At 46.8% G+C, this 15210-nt stretch overlaps 1 protein-coding gene across 1 annotated transcript in view; it reads left to right on the top strand.

The window, feature by feature from the left end:
* Positions 1-15210, top strand: part of SETD7 (SET domain containing 7, histone lysine methyltransferase) — a 120759-nt gene that overhangs the window by 50808 nt on the left and 54741 nt on the right. The window contains exons 3-4 of the mRNA XM_063920373.1: positions 1313-1514; positions 3824-4013. Of these exons, the coding sequence (XP_063776443.1) occupies positions 1313-1514; positions 3824-4013 (392 nt within the window). The remainder of the gene's footprint in view (positions 1-1312; positions 1515-3823; positions 4014-15210) is intronic.

The raw sequence follows: 15210 nt of genomic DNA, 5'->3' as shown, positions 1-15210 counted from the left end.
ACTACATATGCTGGCAGATAAACAAGTTTACAGTAACATGCGGCAGATGTAACTGAGCAAGACTTGAATTCAGATTGTTACATTTAGCGACTGGCAAGTGTTTGTTAAAAATCTACAGGGGAGTATGATAACAACACATCACTGTTACGTATTAATTACTATGGACTCATTTTCAAACTGTTTCCAATCCAGTACAGGCAATTCTCTAGCGATGCATTTGGCAAAACCACATATGAATGTGTACAAATATAGAAATAAGTAATGCATGGAATTGCAGTGTCTAATTTATGACAGTCAGTATTTACCATATTGCCAGCATAGTGAACACATAAGAAAGTTTAGTGTTCTAAAATATGCAAATCTCTGTGTTCACCTCCACCGCACTCGCCAATAATAGATAAATGTTCAAAAAGTAAGTGTCCCACAGTGGCGCACTCACAGGTTCCAATCAAAACACCTTACATATTTCAAAAACGCCAATCAACTGTCAGTGTCTTAGTCTTGGATCAATTTCTATAAATAAAGTTAGAGCATTTCTCCTTCATTCTGGTGATGTTGGCTGGATTCACTTTATAACATGAAGTCCCCACAATAACTCTGATATGTTATATTATTTTTACATTTTTTGCTAACCTACATTTTTGTTGTAACCTCTAGCAATTTTCCTCAAAATGCAATTTAATCTTCTGGTTTCAACTCTCAAAAGTAAATGGAGTAGTGCAATATTGTCAAACTAGTTATAAAAATGTGTTTATACATCGATTTACCTGAAATATAATGTTAAAAGCATATATAACAACATAAATGGTAGCAGATCCCCTGGGGCCAATTGGAGTCAGGTACACAACAGATTACCCTTTATAGATGAATTTACAAAATTGGAGCCATTAAGTCCCGTAATCTCACTTCTGGTTACGCAATCATACGTCCCACAGGCGGTCTCCGCAAAGTGCCCGTATCACCTGCTTAACGCATTTCGGACTTGCCCAGTCCTTCCTCCGAAGCATATTATTGCCGCTAATGGTCACTTTATAAATACCCCTCCCAATATCCCTTACAATCCGCAGGTGTGTCTGGTAATGCCGCTGTTCTGGCTTGGTCCATAACCGGAAGTACATAAACGGAACTGATGCTTGTGTTTCACTATGCTTTCCATCCATTGAGACCGGAAGAAGATGGCCAGTCATCACAGTGTGGGGGTGTTGTGATTGGAACCTGTGAGTGCGCCATTGTGGGATATTACTTTTTGAGCATATTGAACATGTAAAATGCAGCGTACAGTACTGCAGACATTCTGTTTTATTTTTTTCAGTTCTTTGGAAGGCTTTTATGTAGATGATGCCTTACAGGGGCAAGGTGTGTACACCTATGAAGATGGGGGTGCCCTGCATGGAACATATGTGGATGGAGAGCTGAACGGACCAGCGCAGGAGTTTGACACGGATGGACGGTTGATATTTAAAGGTCAATATAAAGACAACATTCGACATGGAGTCTCCTGGATTTACTATCCAGTAAGTGTAGCAGTCTTTTAGAATGTTTAATCACGTTGTTTTCTTTTTTCTATATATTTTTGTGTCTGTGCGTGTATTTAAATGTAAAATCTCCGTATCTAAAAAATATGAAATCAGTTTATCTAATATAAGAACCACAAAGTGTGCTTGTAAAGTAGTTCCAATAGCAGCAGTGTCTAGCAAAATGAAGTATGCAATTGATAATTTGATCAAGACATTTAGGTTTGCAGCTAGCAGTCTACATCAGTGTTCTTGGTTGTTTAGAAATCCTACAGACATTTCTGCTTTATATAAAGCGAGGTACACACTAGGAATATCCAATGCAGTTTTAGTTTAGATTTTACTTATGCTCAGAAGTCCCAATCAAAGTGCTGATTTGTGCAAACACACTTTTACAATCTCTAATTTGCAATCCCCGAAACTCATCTGTCTAAAATAGTGGAAGAAAAGATTGTTAAGGGGGGTAAACATGTAGCGATGTGTGCTTAAATTCTAAACAATCTGACTAGATAGCTTAGAAATGAAGCACACATCGCTCCTCCGTGTGTATGCCCCATAGCGATAGCCCCGCGCGTCGCTATTGACTGTTCTAGATTGGCCTGCATGCAGGCACAATCTAGTTAGATTGCTCACTTCACTGCTTGGTGAAGTGAGCAGCCCTTCGCTCAGCACACATTGCGCTGTGTGCTGAGCGGGGGGAGAGATGTGTACTGAGCGTTCTGTGCTAGATCACTCAGCACACATCGGTACGTGTGTATTCCCCTTTACCCTGTACAGCTTTCAGGCTAGTCTGATGCCAGATGGAACCACAATCAGCATAATGGGCTGGATAAGTAGAACATAAACACAGGAAGAGAACTAGAAATACTGAGTGTAGAATTTGTTCTCTTAACTCATGAAAACTATTGATATTTTCTTGAAAAAAAACTATTTTTACATGTATTGCACAGTGTCACAAGCTACATACACATGTAAACTGATAAAACTATGATTCTTTAAAAACACACGGCTGTATTTCATGTGCTGAAATTAGAACATTTTAACAGGAGTACACAGCAAGCCACAAGACATTTCTAATTATGCACGCCCACAAAGGCAGTGTTGCTAGGGGAGGAGCATCGGCAGAAGCATCAGTCAAAAGAGCATACACACTTCACTCATTGGCCCAAATGTATTAAGCCTTAACAAGAGACAAAGTATATCACAGGCTGGCAGTTAGGAGCTGATTGTCTGGTACTTTATCACTCTTTATCCGTCTACACTTTATCACTTGTTAAGGCTTAATACATTTGGGCCATGGTCTGATATTGTACGATCGAATCTGCTGAAAATTAAACTGCACATAAAACCTGATCTTCAAGTGCGAACTGTTTTTTTTTGTTTTTTGTTTTTTTTTTCCAATTAAATATAATTGAAGGTGAATACATTCTCATAAGATACAGTATCACAGGAACGGGTGTAGGATGCGAAAAACAATGGTCTTACAATTGTATAGGTGTGTACCTAGCTTAACACTGAAATGCAGATAAAACCAAATGCGCTGGACTCTCATGTAAGCAGGCCGAGTTGTAACAAAGGGCTGGTCTATAAAACACATCCAGTTTGATCATTTTAATAGGCTGTGAGGACTGCAGCTAGCACATTACACTATATTCTGAATGAAATCACAACTGGTCTATACATTCCAGGGTATAGGCAGCTTACTTGTATAATTGCCCTCTTTGTGTACAAACTAAACTCTCGTCTGCTCGTACTTTGCTTTCCATTGTGCACATACAGTATGCTAGCCAGTCACATTTTGTATGCACTACCTTTCCTTTGCTGCACGGAAGAGATGTAAAGGTAACACACAATCTGAAGTTCAGTTTATGCACATTTGGCTGTCAAAGGTGATGCCCATCGTCCGGGCAAACCAAGTATGTCTTTTTACAAATTCACTTGGTCAGAGAGGGCGCTGTTACATTGGAATGATTCCTCATTGTACCTCTGACAGCGTAATGCTAGCAATTATTTCGGGAAATAAGTTTTGCTGGACAGAATGACCCTGCATATCACAGTTTCCTGGTGTAGGTTTAGTTTATGCCTCTGGTTGGATATCTTGTCATGGTTATTGTACTAGAATGTAGAAACTACTGCAGTTTGGTTTCTAAATTAGAATCTGTTACTAAAATACAGTATTTCTGAGTGTGTTTGGCACTGGAAAGGAAACGGCGGATGATAATATATTTTCCATCTTGGAAAAATGAAGCAGATAACGCTATGTAATGGTTACTTTGACACAAGCAGGTGTTGGTTGTATTCTCTTGCAGGATGGAGGCAGCCTTGTGGGAGGAGTGAATGAAGATGGGGAAATGACTGGGGATAAGATTGCTTATGTGTACCCAGATGGAACCACGGCACTTTATGGGAAGTTTATTGATGGAGAAATGCTGGAAGGAAAACTGGCCACACTCACATCTGTGGAGGAAGGAAAGCCATACTTTGAGATGGTCCCTGGCAGTAAGTGTAGAAGCGCCTGCTGGAATCACCCACACACATCAAGCTGACCCTGTGTTTTTGTTGTTGATGTTTATTGCAGGGTGGTTCTTTATGCAAAACGATCACAGAGCAACTTGTGTCTTAGTACAACTTGTGAATAGAGTTCATTATTGTGTCAGATACTGCTGATATTACGGTTACAGTCTGTTTTTTTTGTCACACCAGCACTGTACTTAAGTTGTGAATGTTCATGACAATATGGATGATGATAAACACTGGGAAGTATTAACATAATAATATTAACTGGCTCATTTCTTTGAGTTGCACTATATACATAGGTACATGCCCGCCCTGCTTCTCAGTACCTGCCTGTAAACTCATTCTGCTCCCAAGTTTTGTGGGATTGCGGATACTTCTGGCAATGCACTTTGTGGAAAGAGTGTTTAATACCACTTAGGAGCATTCCTATCATAGACTTCATTGCTCATCACAACCTGCAGTCACTCACTCACTCCTGAATCTTATTTAAATTTATTTTATCAAAAAGAAACGTGCACACAATTGTTACCGTAGAGTATTGAGTAGTGAATCACTAGCAACTAGTTAAACATGCAGCATATAACACATTTTATTTTTTTGCTTGAAGTGTTATTTACTAATTGCCTATGCCACAAGAGTATAGAAAATGCCAATTATTCCCCACAAACTATGCTTTTGTGATCTGGACAGAGAGATATTTTGAAACTTTCTTTTTTAACAGGACATTTCTGATACTTCAGTGTAGATGCAACGTGGGGGCTGCAGAGCAGTTCAACTCTGCCAGAGGGAAGCTCAGTAACACTGATTGTACCTCCAAATGCTGCTTCATATTGCCGGGGATACGGCTGGGAGGTCACCGGAGACTTCAAAATGGTGGGATTCCTAATGTGTCTCTAAGGCAGTTTTACCTACTTTCTTTGTATTTGGGACTGCAGGGACACCAACGTGCATTACAACAGACGACACTGGCCGCAGTGGGCAGAGTTCTGTTTGGGATAAATAGCGTCAAGTGGGAGCCACTAGTGCACTCCACGACGGTGCTGATGCCTCCACTACACATCAAGTCGGGCCTTATGAAACTATTTTTTAGAGCTCTAGATAAGGATTCAGCAACCTTCAAGTGCCTTCATGACTTCTTGCCTAAGCTGTCTGAGGCAAAGGTCAAAGCTGGTGTTTCTGCTGCGGGGTACACTGGGCTCCACAAGTCTGGACAATGGGTGTAGAGTGGGATCTTGATCCAAGGCACCAACAGGCTCAAAGCTTTGACCTTCTTCCCAAGATGCATAGCGCCGCCTCATATCACCCCGCCTCCTAGCACAGCAGTTGGTGCTGCAGTAAGCAGGCACTGAACAGAGGGGCTGCTCCAAGCAGCCCTGAGAAAAGCTTTTTATGAGGTAAAAAGTGAAGACTTCAAGGGCAGCAGTGGTGGTAAATGTCTTGTGACATTCACTGCTGCAGCTCCAGCTCTCCCCAGCGGCGCTGTACACTCCCGAGCCCTGGTTGCCGGGTACCTACAGCGGAGGCTCCGGTTTTCTTCATGTTAGACACACACGGCTGGGCTCTCCAGGATCGCGTGGCCGCGCTTCGGGAGGTGGTAAGTGGGTCCCGCTCGCGGGACCCAGTCTTTATTGCGATCCGGCACGGTCAGTGGGAGGCGGGCCGCGCGTGGTGCCGGTGGACACTGTGGATACAGGCGATCCCACTAGATCACCAGGGCATGGGCGCAGGTCAGGTTTTCTCTTAAAACCGATTTTAATATCGCCCACAGTACCCGGTGGTTTTGCCAGCAAGGGGGATAAGGCTTAGACCTGAAGCCCCTCCCCCAGCCCCAGGGCGCCATTTCCAGCAAGTGTTCCCGTCCTGGAGCTGCATCTCTGTCTTTTCCTCACTCCCTGTCAGTTTCTGCGGCGCCATTACTCAGCTCACTGTTCCTGGGACTGCTTGGGCATATCCTCCTATGTAAAGCCGCCTGGTTGTCAGCACTGTGCCTTTACATGACACTTAAGTATTCTACCTGCCTTTTTAGTCCGTGTTAGTAAGAAAGAGTGCATTTAGTCAGGGTTTATAGTACAATTACCCTGTGATATACATCCAGTTTCTTACTGTGTAGTGTTATATTTATTGAGTATATAGCTGTGTAAGCTAGTCCAGTGCAGTATTATTGTCTGTAATAACCTCTGCATTGTACAAACTGTGACTATTTGTGTGTGCATTGATAGCTGAGTGGTGTCCATCTCGTGTCTTTCACTTAACTTGCTATCCCTATATTCTATAACCTGAGGGGGTTTGGTGTGTCAGGTTTTATCTATTATAGGATTTTCACAAAGATATACTGTATTACGTATTTTTCTCTGTGATTTAGTCACCATATCTCTCCTTTATCTCTGCTAGTGCTGACTACACTGCGCAGGGGTTTGGGCTAGAGGTATTGTGCTGCTAATAATTGTACTGTGTTACCTCATACTGCAAGTTATATCATGACTGCTTCTGAGGGTAACGGTTCTGGGGCGGAACACACTGCTGGTGTTGCTGAAGCCACAGGCACATATGGGGAGAATATAGCAGCTGTGGGCTCTGGTTCTGGGGGCTCCTTGCCTCCCAGTGGGACTGTGGCAACGGAGGCACATACTGACCCTCCGTGGGCCGCTTTTTCCACACTTCTGCATACGCTAGTTCATAAACTAACACCCCCTATGGGACCCCCAATGCCGGTACAACCGTATGTGGTCCCTGCAGCTAACCCGCCGTGGGCGGACGATTTATCTGCTCAATTAAAGAAGTTGAACCAGTACCTGACTACTAAAAAGTCTGACCAACGCTCACCTAAGTCCAAGAGGTCCTCTAAGCGGGCGCTCGTCTCCTCACAATCCACTGCTGTCACTGACATCTCGTCCGATGAAGACAGCACATACACTGACCCCACAGGTTCTGACTCAGATATGGCTGATGGGGAGGGTAGTTCACATGTGGATGTTCCTGATCTTTTGGAGGCTATTGAGTTAATTCTGCAGATTACGGATGATCCCGAGCCATCCGTTCCTCCTAAGAAACCAGATAGGTTCAAGAGTCAGAAGGTGATTAAACAAGTTTAACCTCACTATGACCACCTAGTGGATATACGTCAGGAACCCTGGCAAAGCCCGGGTACGAAGTTCGTGCCTCAAAAGAAGATGCTGGCTCGCTATCCCCACGCGCAAGAGCTGTCTAAGAATTGGGAAATGCCTCCTCCAGTAGACTCACATGTGGCTAGGATGGTGGTTTCCTCAGCTCTACCTGTCACTACCGTCACGTCTCTAAAATAGCCTACGGATAAACGTGTCGAGGGTTGTCTAAAAGCGATTTACACCCTCACGGGTGCTGCACAAAGGGCCACTATTGCAGCTACATGGGCGCCAGAGGCTATTGAAGCATGGGCCTTGGAGTTAGAAGCTGAAATCTCTGACCATGCTAGACAATGCTTGTCATATATTGTCACAGCTTCTCGCTATATTAAAGAGGCGGCTTCTGATGCCGGTATCCTAGCAGCCAAGGCCTCTACTACGTCAGTCCTGGCTCGCAGGATATTGTGGCTGAGATCCTGGTCTGTAGATCTGGACTCTAGAAAAACCCTGGAGGTACTCCCTTTCAAGGGGGGATATTCTGTTTGGGGAGGACTTAAATAAGATAGTGGCTGACTTGGCTACTGCCAAAACTGCCTGTCTGCCTAATACAGCTCCTTCTGTTTTGAAGGCCAAAGGCACGTCCTTTCGCCCCTTTCGTCTCTCAGGTAAAGCAAAAGGTCAGGCGTACCATAAGCAGGCCCGCACTTCCAAACCTGGTAAGCCGAAGCCCAAAAGAGCCTGGGTTGCCCGTCAGCCAGCAGCCAAGACCGATAAGCCTGGCGCATGACGGGGCGGGCCTCCCCCTGGGGGACCCCAGGGTGGGGGGCCGGCTTCTAGGGTATACCCAGGAATGGTTGAAGACCACTTCAGATGCCTGGGTACGGGAAGTCGTCACTCGAGGTTACGCCATAGCCTTCAAAAACCGACCCCCTCATCGATTTTGCCAGACAGATGTCCCGTCGGACCAGACAAAGCCAAACACTCTGCATTCGGTGGTACAGACCCTCCTGGATACAGGAGTCGTAGTACAGGTGCCTCTTGCTCAGAGGGGCGGGGGAACTATTCTCCGCTGTATCTAGTCCCGAAACAGAATGGGTCCTGCCGGCCCATTCTCAACCTCAAGGCACTGAACAAGTTTGTGAAGGTTTCCAAGTTCCGTATGGAAACCCTTCGCTCTATAGTTCTGGCCTTGGAACCTGGGGACTACATGGTCTCCCTGGACATACAGGATGCTTACCTGCATATTCCTATAGCAATGTCACATCGACAATACCTGAGGTTCGCTATTGGCAACCTCCATTACCAGTTTCAGGCGTTACCTTTTGTTTTAACAACGGCTCCGCGAGTCTTCACCAAAGTTATGACGGTGGTACTCCGCCGTCAAGGGATCAGGATACTGCCGTATCTGGACGACTTGTTAATCCTGGCAAATTCCCCAGATCTTCTCCTGCGTCATCTGGATATGACGGTCCGGTTTCTACAAGCCCACGAGTGGCTCATCAACTGGAAGAAATCCTCCCTGATCCCTGCTCAGAGCATGGTGCATCTGGGAGCGCTGTTGGACACTCACAACCAGAGGTTGTTCTTGTCTCAGGAGAAAGTCCTGAAACTTCAGGACAGGATTCGTTGCTTCCTTTCTCGTCCGCAAGTGTCGATACATTCGGCAATGCAGGTGCTGGGCCTCATGGTATCAGCATTCGACATGGTGGAGTATGCTCAATTCCATTCTCGCCCCCTCCAGAAGTTGATTCTAGCCAAGTGGGACGGCCTGCCTCACCGGATCAGGTCTCAAATGATCTCTTTGACACTGGAGGTCCGTCTGTCGCTGCTCTGGTGGCTCCAGGGCTGACAGTTGTGCAGAGGCTGTCCCTTCTGGATATCCAACTGGGTCCTGTTGACGACAGATGCCAGTCTAAGAGGTTGGGGTGCGGTGCTGGAGCAGCACTCCTTGCAGGGTCGGTGGACCAAGGAGGAATCTCTCCTCTCGATCAACATTCTGGAACTGCGGGCGGTCTTCAATGCGTTGAACCTAGCCCAGCATTTGATTCAGAACCGTCCTGTTCAAGTACAGTCGGACAACGCCACCACAGTGGCTTACATAAATCATCAAGGCGGCACTCAAAGCCGTTTGGCAATGAAGGAAGCCTCACGGATTCTACATTGGGCAGAACGCCATCTACCGGCAATATCGGCAATATTCATTCCGGGAGTCCTGAATTGGGAAGCAGACTTTCTCAGTGGTCAGGACGTGCATGCCGGCGAGTGGGGCCTCCATCCAGAAGTGTTTCAACTCCTCGTGGAAAGGTGGGGTCTTCCAGATGTGGATCTGATGGCGTCTCGACACAATAACAAGGTTCCGGTCTTCGGAGCAAGGACAAGGGATCCTCAAGCAGCATTCGTGGATGCGCTGGCAGTGCCGTGGAGGTTTCGGCTGCCGTACGTGTTCCCTCCGGTATCACTCCTGCCCAGGGTAATTCGGAAGTTCAAGCAAGAAAAAGGAAATCTGCTTCTCATAGCTCCGGCGTGGCCCAGACGGCACTGGTTCTCAGACCTGCAAGGCCTATCGTCAGAGCGTCCAATTCTACTTCCACCACGCCCAGACCTCCTCATTCAGGGCCCCTGTGTCTACAGGACCTAGCCCGGCTGTCTTTGACAGCATGGCTCTTGAAGCTTCCATCTTAAGAGCTAAGGGTTTTTCTGAAGAGGTCATTAAAACTATGTTGCGGGCCCAGAAACCGGCCTTTGCTCGGATTTACCATCGGGTCTGGCATTCCTACTTTGTTTGGTGCGCATCTAACCATTATGACGCTTCCAAGTTTAGTACAGCCAAACTTTTGGCTTTTCTACAGCAGGGCCTAGATTTAGGCCTGCGTCTGGCCTCCCTCAAGGTTCATATTTCTGCCTTGTCTGTGTGGTTTCAGAGAAAAATTGCGACTTTACCTGATGTTCATACTTTCACTCAGGGTGTGTTGCGTATCCAACCTCCCTATGTCCCGCCTGTGGCTCCTTGGGACTTGTCGGTGGTTTTGGAGGCGTTACAAGAGTCTCCATTTGAACCTCCTGGTTCTGCTGACCTTAAGTGGCTTTCCCTTTAAGGTGGTGTTTCTGTTGGTTATTGCCTCTGGTAGAAGAGCGACGGATTTGGGTGCCTTGTCTTGTAGTTCCCCATATCTGATTTTTCACCATGACCGGGCGGTTCTTAGGACTCGTCCCGGATATTTGCCTAAGGTGGTTTCTTCGTTCCACCTTAATCAGGAGATTGTGGTTCCAGCTTTTGTCTCTCCTGATTTGTCTCCCAAAGAGCGGTCTTTGGATGTGGTACGGGCTCTCCGTATCTATGTGAAGAGAACTGCTTCCATTCGAAAGTCTGATTCTCTTTGTTTCTTTTTCATCCACTAGGGGTCACTGGAGTACTCTTGGGATATGGACGGCTTCCGCAGGAACAGGGCACTGAATATTCAAATTCAGTAACACTCCTCTATACGGTTCTATACCTCGCCGATTTAAGTCCAGTTACCCGTTTCCAGAGTCATTAACATGGGTGAATCCGCAATTGGAGGATTCGTCTGTGTCAAAACTTATAAAGACCCTTCAGGCCGTAATATAGGATGCTAAAGTCCATGTATTTAGCAGCAGGAGCCTTGCTTAGACCTGGTTTGGTTGGCATTTGGGTAACTAACGCGCTACATGACGATCACCTTATACTTCTCGCTGATCACATCTGTGAAGCCGCTGAGTATCTATGTACAGCTTCTACTGACGTCTGCCAGCTCACTTCTCTCTTTTCATCGTCGCTAATTACAGCACGACGAGCACTCTGGCTGCGTTCTTGGCAAGCGGAGTAAGAAGTCAAGAGAGTTTCCCTTACGGTGGCGAAAAGTTGTTTGGTCCTGATTTGGAAGAATGTATTTCTACGGCCACGGGAGGAAAGTCTGTTTTCCTACCATTGCCACCAACGGTACCTAGAAGGAATTACTCGACCCCGGCGTTCAAATCCTTTAGACCTCAGCCCTTTCGAAGCCGTGGTAGAGGAACAGCCATGCCTGGTAGACGAGGTCGAGGACGTGGTGTCCTACAAACCAACACCAGTTGTCAGGACGCTGAGGTCACCGACAAACCAGTGGCATGACGACTCCCAGCCGTCTCGGATCTCCATTGGTGGGAGCACGCCTTCAGATCCACAGATGGGTGGATCCACAATTTAGTGTTAAAAGGTTACAAAATAGAGTTCGACTGTCTCCCGCCACTGCGGTTTTTCAAGACAGGACTGCCTCTGTCGGACAACAAGAGGGAGGTTCGGCAAATTGCCATTCAGTCCCTGCTGGATTCAGCAGTTTGCTACCGGTCCCTGTACACCAACAAGGTCAGGGTTATTATTCCAGTCTGGTTGTGGTACCAAAGCCGGATGGCTCCGTCAGGCACATATTGAACTTAAAGGATCTCAATCAGTACGGCAGAACTATTACCAGTTTCAGCCTCTACCGTTTGCCCTCTCGTCAGCGCCTCGGGTATTCACCAAAGTGTGGTCTGTGTTGAAAGCTCATCTCAGATCTCTGGGAGTGATACTAGTTCTTTACTTGGACGATCTGCTCATCAAAGCTCCGTCTCAACAGATGCTTCTCCAACATGCGTTGCTAACGTACAATGTACTAGTTCAGCACGGTTGGATTGTCGACTTCAAGAAATCACATCTAATTCCGTCTCAACGACTTCAATTCCTAGGTATGATTCTCAAGGCGGTAAATCAAAGAATTTACCTATCAGAACAGAAAGTACCACGCACAGTCTCTGTACATTTGTGCATTCGCCTCTTAGCCACAATGGTGACGGCTTTCGAAGCGCTTCAGTTCGGAAGATTTCACTCACGTCCTTTTCAACTGGATGTGCTCGCACAGTGGTCGAGCCAAGTACACAATTGAGCCGCAGGGAAACGGTTCGGCGCCTGGAATTGGATAATTCTAACGACAGACGCGAGTCTCAGAGGTTGGGGAGCTGTAGTTCAAAATTGTCCGCTCCAGGGTCTCTGGGCGGATCACGAAGGATTGCTGTCTATAAATGTTCTGGAACTCCGGCCAATTTACAATGCGCTACGACAAGCAGTGCACATGCTTCGGTCTCAGACTGTCCAGGTGCAGTCAGACAACGCGACGGCGGTCGCATGCATCAACACAAGGAGGAGCGAGAAGCCGCATGGCAATGCGGGCAGTAGCTCGAATCCTCAATTGGGCCGACCATCACCAAGTGATATTGTCGGCAGTGTTCATTCCGGGAGTGGACACTTGGGAGGCGGATTATCTCAGCCGTCGGGATTTTCATCCAGGAGAATGGGCATTAAATCCAGAAGTGTTTCACATGTTGGTCCGGAGGTGGGGTTATCCTCCAGTGGACCTGATGGCATCTCGCCACAATCATCAAACGCCCCAGTATGTGTCCAGAACGCGACATCCAAAGGCAATGGTGGTGGATGCTCTCACAATCGCGTGACCGTACAGCCTCGTGTATCTGTTTCCACCGTTTCCACTGCTCCCTCTGTTGCTAAAACTGATCAAAAGAGAGTCCACCACAGTCATACTAGTGGCGCCTCATGGGCCTCGGAGAGCTTGGTTCTCGGATCTCCGCGGACTACTCGCAGACGATTCTTGGCCGATCCCACTACGTCCGGACCTGTTACAACAGTTCCTGTTCCTTTACCCCGTTTTAGCGCGGCTGCGGTTGACGGGGTGGCTGTTGAGACCGCCCTCTTAAGGAAAGAGGGCATTCCAGAATCGGTTATACCAACCATGTTACGAGCTAGGAAGCCGGTTACGGCCACTCATTATTACAGAATTTGGCGTGCCTATGTAGGTTGGTGTGAAGCTCGGAAGTTTCCGACATCATCTTTCAAGTTATCCCGTCTTTTGTTATTTCTACAGACGGGGTTAGATGGCGGACTGCGTTTATCTCCACTAAAGGTGCAGGTATCTGCTTTGTCTATTTACTTTCAAAGACGATTGGCTCTATTGCCGTTGGTACACACTTTTCTGCAAGGTGTACTCAGAGTACAGCCTCCATTCATTCCACCTACAGCGCCATGGGACTTGAATCTGGTTTTAGACTTCTTACAGTCTTCATATTTTGAACACTTAACACAAGTGGATATTAAGTTTCTCACTTGGAAAACCATTTTTCTACTGGCCTTAGCTTCGGCAAGGCGTGTTTCAGATTTGGGTGCCTTGTCATGCAAGCCGCCGTATTTGGTGTTTCATGATGACAGAGCGGAACTTCGGACGAATCCCGATTTCTTACCAAAGGTAGTGTCATCTTTTCACATCAATCAACCAATAGTAGTTCCTGTGTTACCGGGACATTGGAACTCTGGATGCAGTACGCGCATTACGCGTTTATGTATCCCGAACGTCTACAGTTTGTAAGACGGACACGTTGTTTGTTCTCTATGATGCTGCAAAGATGGGTTGGCCAGCTTCTAAGCAGACCTTATCCAGATGGATAAAACTGACCATACGTCAGGCTTACCTTCAGGCTAGGATACAGCCGCCTACATCAGTAACAGCTCATTCCACACGTTCTGTGGGAACTTCATGGGCAGCTGGTCGTGGAGCTTCTACGACGCAGCTTTGCCGGGCGGCTACATGGTCTTAAGTGCACACGTTTGTGCGCTTTTACAAGTTTGATACGTTTGCGGCATCAGCATCTAGCTTTGGCCGCCTAGTGTTACAGGTGCCAAACAGCTCTCCCGCCCACGGGGGAAGCTTTGGTACGTCCCAAGAGTACTCCAGTGACCCCTAGTGGATGAAAAAGAAAATAGGATTTTGGTACTTATCAGGTAAATCCTTTTCTTTGAATCCATAGGGGGCACTGGACGCCCACCCAGAGCAGTTTTACCTGGTTGTGGTAAGTTCAGTGGATCTTATGGTAACACATTCTCACTGACTGGTTCAAATTTTCTAGTTCTATCGGTTATGGTGTCAACTGTTTCGTTGTCCGTTACGTTATGTGTCAACTTTATGGTTGTCCGTTATGTTATAGGTAATTCTCCATTGTCAACCTCTCTATCGCTCCTGTTCGGCTCAGTAAAACAAACTGAGGTACTCTGGGAGTATGGAGGGGAGGAGTGTTACTGAATTTGAATATTCAGTGCCCTGTTCCTGCGGAAGCCGTCCATATCCCAAGAGTACTCCAGTGCCCCCTATGGATTCAAAGAAAAGGATTTACCTGGTAAGTACCAAAATCCTATTTTTGTTTGGATTTCACAAACGTGACTGGCCTGCTCACAAGCAGACCCTGGCCAGGTGGATCAGAATGGTGATTGTGCATGCTTATGTGAAGGCTGGCCTGTCAGCTCCTGTTCACATTACGGCCCATTCTACTCGGTCTGTTGGACCTTTTTGGGCGGCCCAACGTGGTGCGACCCTTGATCAATTGTGCAAGGCGGCTACGTGGTCCTCCTGGAACACGTTCATAAGGTTCTATGCCTTCGATACTGCCGCTTCCCAGGATGCTTCCTTTGGACGCTGGGTTCTTGTGCCCGTTACAGTGCGTCCCCTCCCATAAGGAACTGCTTTAGGATATCCCCATTGTCCAGACTTGTGGAGCCCAGTGTACCCCGCAGCAGAAAACGAGTTTTATGGTAAGAACTTACCCTTGTTAAAACGCTTTCTGCGAGGTACACTGGGCTCCACAAGGCGCCCACCCTGACGCACTTAGCTTCTTTGGGTTGATATGGCATTAGCCGCTGACACTTCTCTTGTCGTGAGAGGTTGGTGTATGTGGCTACTAACTGTTGTCGTCTCTTTTCCTGCTACTGCATTGGGCTGGTTAACTAAACTGAGCTCCTGTGCTGGGAGGCGAGGTGATATAGGAGGCGGCGCTATGCATCTTGGGAAGAAGGTCAAAACTTTGAGCCTGTTGGTGCCTCGGATCAAGATCCTACTGTAAACCCATTGTCCAGACTTTTGGAGCCCAGTGTACCTCGCAGAAAGAGTTTTAACAAGGGTAAGTTCTTACCATAAAACTCGTTTTTTGTGGGACCACAGATGATGAAGATCGGCAGTGCAAGGAATTTCCAAAGATGCTCGCTC

This window comes from Pseudophryne corroboree, chromosome 1 (assembly GCF_028390025.1).
Source record: "Pseudophryne corroboree isolate aPseCor3 chromosome 1, aPseCor3.hap2, whole genome shotgun sequence".
Lineage (NCBI taxonomy): Eukaryota > Metazoa > Chordata > Amphibia > Anura > Myobatrachidae > Pseudophryne > Pseudophryne corroboree.
The sequence above is the reverse complement of the archived record's forward strand: the minus strand, read 5'-3'. Positions and strand labels throughout refer to the sequence as shown.